The sequence below is a fragment of the Podarcis cretensis genome (genome assembly GCF_951804945.1).
Source record: "Podarcis cretensis genome assembly, chromosome: 1".
Lineage (NCBI taxonomy): Eukaryota > Metazoa > Chordata > Lepidosauria > Squamata > Lacertidae > Podarcis > Podarcis cretensis.
Window position 1 is genome coordinate 9,076,098 of NC_137170.1, and position 6,441 is coordinate 9,082,538.

Genomic DNA, 6,441 nt, shown 5'->3' on the forward strand with positions numbered 1-6,441 from the left:
TCCTCGGCCACTAAAGTGAGATGAGCGCCGCAACCCCAGAGTCGGTCACAACTGGACCTAATGGTCAGGGGTCCCTTTACCTTTACTAGGATTTTAAGAGATGAATAAGGCAGATAGGTAAGTAAGAATTACTCAGTGCTCCTGACTAGTAAATTGGCCAAAGCTGAAATTATCTAATGAAGCTTGAAGCAGTTTACAACAAGAGTGAATTTAGCTCTATTTTTCTCTTTTTATGGGCAAACATAATGGTTTTCATCTTGGCTATGTATCAAGAAAAGCTGACAAATGGTACTGCTGATAACAGGAAAAGCTCCCAGAGTATATTAGGAAATAATGAACAAAAGCTCCAGGGAAATCTAGCGCAGCTGCTGCTTTTATTATTATTATTATTTTTAAAAATCACTGTTTATGGACCAGCCAACCCTGAACAATTTTCTTTGTGGGTTTGGTACCTTTCATAGCTTTCTATCTAAACAGAAGCCAAGAGAAACAAGATATGCACAGCAGAAATTCAACAGAAGTGCACTTTTGGCCAAGGGGGTCCATGTGGGAAGGGAGTTTTTGCCACCCATCTACATGCATGCTAAGGGACTGTCCTGAGCAAGGAAAAGTTGGATCTTCCCATGCCCTGTGCATGAGATGAGCAACAGGCTACCAATGGCTACCAACTACAATGGTTATGTACAATCTCCAGTGTGGCTTGAAGGAATCAGAGGCCAGGAGAGTGCTATGGCACTTGTGTTCTGCTTGTGAGATTCTCAACAGACACCTGGTTGGCCACTGATAGAACAGGATGCTGGGTTAGATGGGCCTGATCCTGCAGGGCTGTCTTTCTGTTAATGCAGCAGTTTATGCAACGTGGCAGTTTGTGCATTTAGCTAATACAGTGGTTAAGAACTAAATTTGTTCCAGAGGTCCGTTCTTAACCTGAAACTGTTCTTGTCTTGAGGTACCACTTTAGCTAATGGGGCCTCCCGCTGCTGCCACACAATTTCTGTTCTCGTTCTGAAGCAAAGTTCTTAACCCGAGGTACTATTTCTGGGTTAGCGGAGTCTGTAACCTGAAGCGTCTGTAACCCGACGTAATATTAATATTAATAATATGTAATATTACTGTAATATTAAGAGGTGATTTTCCGAAAGGGAACACCATTTGTGGTCAGCATGGGGACGCCTGAAAGTACCTGAGAACGTGTGCAAAGTGGTTTGTTTTTATGCTGCAAAAGCAAGTGGCCAACCAACAACAAAAGGAGCTTGGATACAGGCTACATTGAAGACAACACCCATAGTTCATCTCAGTCATAAGCAACTCTTTTTAGAACTTCTCCCAGCACATTAATGTACTTACCTTGAAGACAAGGGAAGACAAGACTCCTAATTCCTCCTGTTTCTGCTACACTGGGTAGCTCCAAACTGTCACACCCATGACACACTTTTAACCCAAAAATGCCTTCAGGAACTCATTTCTTAATCTTTTATCATACAATTCCATAATGGCAGTGGTACTCCTTTTGTAACCCACCTTGGATCAGGCCACAATCCACTAGAGAGGGCCAGTGTACTCAGTAGCGTAGCGTAGCGTGGGGCAGGGAACACAGGGACAGTCGCCCCAGGTGCAAAATTGTTAGGGGCAAAACATTTTAGCACCCTGTGCTGCCTCAATACAGATGCACACCTCCATTGCTGGGCTCCATTTAAAACAGCTTCTCCACCCAAACCAGGAATTGACCTCCCCAGACAATGGAACGGCTCTTCGTTCCTCATCTCTATGGCTGCAATCTCCTGGGTGATCCAGACACCATTAGGCAGTTGAATGTGTGTGCATATTCCATCTGTTTCCCTCTCACCCACCCTTTCTGCACAGCCCTGGACACTGGCAAACCATGCTATGCCACAGAGCCTACCAGACAAGGCTAGCTTCCACCAGCCCAGTTCATATTCTGGCCAACGTGCATTCATTTAAAGGATGAACAAACAGACATACAAAATTACCTTTCTGCTTATTTAGGAACGGGAGCGGTGGGGAAGGCCAGGGACTCCTTGCCGCCGGGTCTTTGGATGATGGTTTGTTTGTGGCAACAGCTGCTGCCGCCTCAGCCGATTTCTTCTCTGCTACTTTGTCCTTTGTCTCTTCGGCGCCAGCAGCCGAAGCAGGCGTTGGGTCAGGGTTCGCTTTGGGCGAGGTGAAGGAGCACTTCAGGTAGGCGGCAGAGTCTGCGAGATTCTCCCTGTTCATCCTGCTCTCCTTTGAGCTGCTTACGTTGTAATTTGAAGCCCTGCTGTTCTCGTTCCTGGAGTGGCTCTCTTCTTGGATGATGTCCATAATGACGGGCTTCATCAGGGGCGAGTCGTGCTCCCGCTTCGGGCTCTCCTCAGAGGCCGACGAGGCGTCGCACGACTCGATGATGAGCTCGCTGTCCAGTTCGGCCTCGCGCTCCTCTCTCAGGATGCTGTACTGTATTGAAGGAGAAGCCGGGGACGGAGGAGGTCCCCCGGCGTGGCTGAAGGTCATGTAATTGGAGTGGAGGACCTCCTCAGCGGCCAGCGGGTCTTCTGAGACCAGCTCTATCTCGGAGTCGCCAGACTCGGCGCTGCTCCCTTCGTTGTCTCCAGGAGATCCGCCGGCTGCAAATTCTGGAACCTTCTTTTTAGGACCTTGCTTGTCTGGCGCAACAGCTGGAGACCTCTGGCCTTCTGGGTGTTCGTGGGAAAAGCCCTTTGCTTCTTTAATGGCACTGATAAGCTCATCTTCAGACAGGCTTCCCTTACCTTGGGCCTCTGCACCAGAAGCTTCTGGGGTTTCAAAGGAGATGACCGGGTGGTGGGAGGGATGGGGGGGGGGAGTGAAGAAGAGCAAAGAAGCAGGGAGGAGAGAAAACAAGAAAGAATAAAAGACGGGAAGATAAAACGTTAGCAAAAATTGTATTTTGTCTCTTCAGGAAGCAAAGAGCACCTGATAAATATTATTCAGAAATCTGTGCTGGAGAAGTTTGAACATTTCCTCAATCTGGTGTTTTGGACTACAGCGCTTATCAGGCCCAGCCAGCACAGCCGTGCTCAAATTATAAAGCAGCTTGTTTTGTGTGTAGATAAGAAGGACTGTTCATTCCGACACTATTGCAAGTAGGAAGCAGGGTTTCAAAATGTATTACGTTTAGAGATGGGGACAGAAGCATTCAAAGATCTGTGAGACAACTGAGGTGGGCACAGCACTCCACAAGCAGGCCGTTTTGCCTCGATTCTTCTCAAACCCTAAACCTCCTCTTCCTCCACCCCTAAGGCTGCTGGAGCACCCCCAGGGGAACTCACTTCTTGACCCAAGGGGTCTTCAGTGATGGGGGTGGCTGCTTGCTTCATTCTAGCCATTTTTGGACCTTCATGGTGTGTCTGCTCAAATCCATGGACAACTCTGCTTGAACAGGCAGAGTTGAAGACAGCAACTTTGAAAACAGCTGACAGGGCGAGCAACCATTTTCCCCACGCTTGCAAAATTTCTCGAGCTTTTGCAAGTACTCAAAGAAAGCACTTAAAAACAACAACCCAAGGATGCCGATTGTTTTTTCAGCTAATGTTCATGCATCCCTAATGACATGTGATACAGATCCCGTCTGTACCATATATTTAAAGGTTTCCCCCCCAAATAATCCTGGGAATTCTAGTTTGTTGAGCATGTGGAGAGTTGTTAGGAGAACCCCCCTACAGCGGGTATAGGGCAGTATATAAATTTAATAAATAATAATAATCAGTGCTATTTTCTAGAAAAAAGAGGTGCTGGAACTCAATATGAACACCTCCTTTGTTCTCTTATGATGGCAATGGTGCTCACCTGAGAGGTGCCAGAACTCAGTTCCGGTGAGTTCCAGCTGAAAAAAAGTCATGATAATAAAAACACAAAGTTGTTGTTGTTGTTGTTAGAATTTATATACCGCCCTATACCCAGAGGTCACAGGATAAAATCAGAATATAAAACCACAAAATACATAATCAAATAACAACAACATCAACAACCAAAGCCCAGTTCCCAACCCTCTTACAAATTACAGTTCCCAAGAATCTTTATAGCACTTGTATGCCACAACTGTTAAAATGGTTATAAAGGTATGGTACAGATGCAACCAGATTTTGATTCTTCCCTGCTTCTGAGCTGTAAGAAGTCCAGAGCAATCTTGACACAGGAGACAGCACTGGACCTTCACCCTGCCTTTGTTACAGCTTGCTGATGTACAATTCTACAGGTATTAATGTGTGCGTAGGAGCAAGAACTCAGGGAGGCTGTTGTAGTCCCAAAGGAACACCAGGCCCTTGGGATACAAGAGCATCTCTCTGCCCCAAAATCTCTGTTTTGCTTTAACTATTTATTTTGTGCTCTATAATTTTAAGAAGAAATTTAACAATGCTGCCAAACCAGGCAGGCTTCAGCCCGAGTACCAGAAGGTGGCTGTGATTCAAGCCACGCACTGGTTGAGCTTCTTGAGGCTGCCAACTGCCAATTAGTATCCTCCGTCAATGAGAAAGCTACACCAAATCTAGGGCTGCACGATATATCAATATATCGCCCCAAACCAGGGTGAAGTCTGGATCGTGATATCAGGTTCATAATTTTTGATCTGGCAATGTATATTGCGAACCATGATATGTGTGTGTGTGTGTGTGTGTGTGTGTGTGTGCGCACACGCTATGCAAAAATCACACTGTGGGAAAAACCATGAAGCCAGCCAAAGCTTCTCTCGATTCCTGCAGGTGCTGCTAATCCTGCCGACTAAGCTCTCCCTTACCTCATGCAGGAAGCAGCGAATCACAAGAGCAGGCGCCGGCAAAAATCACAATGCAGGGAAAACCAGGAAGGCAGCCAATGCCTCCACATAACTCCATCCTTATTTCAGACATTGTGGTATGTCGTGATGTTTAGTTGGTGATATACCATAAGGCTAAAAACCAGATATTGCCCAGCCCTACTGTTTGCCTCTACATAACTCCATCCTTATATCGGACACTGTGATATACCGTGATGTTTAGCTGGTGATATATTGTGATGTTGAAAACCAGATACTGCCCACCTCTCACCAAAGCCCAAAGGGAAGGCTAGAAGGGCATTCTCAAGACCCTTTAGTTCTCACGCCTGAGTTCTCACAGCCCACTCAGAAGCATCTGTGACAATGATGCAAATGGCCTTAATTCCATGCAAGCTTCAGCCCCAGAAAAACTCCCACATGGGGATCAGTGCTTAATATATATACCACAGAGCCACATGGACCACAACTGCTTCACACCGAAACAAATAATCCCCACAGAAAGGTGTATTTATATCCATGCTACAAAGTAAAGGTAAAGGTAAAGGGACCCCTGACCATTAGGTCCAGTCATGACCGACTCTGGGGTTGTGGCGCTCATCTCACTTTATTGGCCAAGGGAGCCAGTGTACAGCTTCCGGGTCATGTGGCCAGCATGACTAAGCCGCTTCTGGCGAACCAGAGCAGCGCACGGAAACGCCGTTTACCTTCCCGCCGGAGCGGTACCTATTTATCTACTTGCACTTTGACGTGCTTTCAAACTGCTAGGTTGGCAGGAGCAGGGACCAAGCAACAGGAGCTCACCCCATCGCGGGGATTCAAACCGCCGACCTTCTGATCGGCAAGTCAGTCCTAGGCTCAGTGGTTTAACCCACAGCACCACCCGCGTCACTAGTACAAGCAGTCTTTACCTGTCCCTGAAGAAGGTGGTGTAATAGAGCCTGGGCTATCATCTTCTGGCTCGGACACCGTCACCGTGGGAACCACTTCGTGGCTTGGTTTGAGGCCTGCCTCTTGCTTTTCTGGGGTTTTCTCCTTTGCAGCAGGCCCCTCTAAGGTTTCTATCTCAGTCAGAGTAATCTTGACGGGCGCTGTTACCGTGGGGTGGCGTTGCTGGTCGCCAAACGTCTCAGATGGAAAAGTTGACCCCTCAAATAAGCCTGGCTCTTTGGCCCCAGGTTTCCCCTCAAAAACTCTCCCTTTAGGTCTAGCAATATCCTCCAGGTGTTTATTATTCAAGCTCGGAGGCCCCACATCTCCCAAGCCTGTGTCACACCTCTCTTGACATTTGATCTCTTCCGATCGACTGATGTCCATGTATTTATAAGCGTCCGACTTCATCTGCTCCATGGGATCAGCAAAGGTTTTGGTGACGTCGCTGGATTCTGCCGGGGTCATCTCTATCCCCGAATCGGAGCTAAACAGGCCACGAGACTCGAACACAGTCCCGTCCTGGGTGTGAAATCCTTCCGTGCTGTCTGAAGTCGTAACCTGGCTTCCTGCTTTGGGCAGGTTACCGGTGAAGTAAGAGGAATCCTGAGATGCATAGAAGTCATCAGAAATCAGGGAAGTGTAAAAGGACCCATTGCCCCTTTCTGATGTCTTGGAAGAACTGTAATCATAGAAGTGAGAAGCCGCCATGCCTCCTAAAA

General features: G+C 47.3%; 1 protein-coding gene across 3 annotated transcripts in view; it reads right to left on the bottom strand.

Annotated features, from left to right (window-relative positions):
- Positions 1 to 6,441, bottom strand: part of RTN1 (reticulon 1) — a 142,308-nt gene that overhangs the window by 65,414 nt on the left and 70,453 nt on the right. For all 3 annotated transcript variants that reach the window (XM_079991584.1, XM_079991583.1, XM_079991585.1), the window contains exons 2-3: positions 5,701 to 6,435; positions 1,992 to 2,792 (exon numbers count right to left, since the gene is read on the bottom strand). In XM_079991584.1, coding sequence (XP_079847710.1) covers positions 1,992 to 2,792; positions 5,701 to 6,435 — 1,536 coding nt within the window. The remainder of the gene's footprint in view (positions 1 to 1,991; positions 2,793 to 5,700; positions 6,436 to 6,441) is intronic.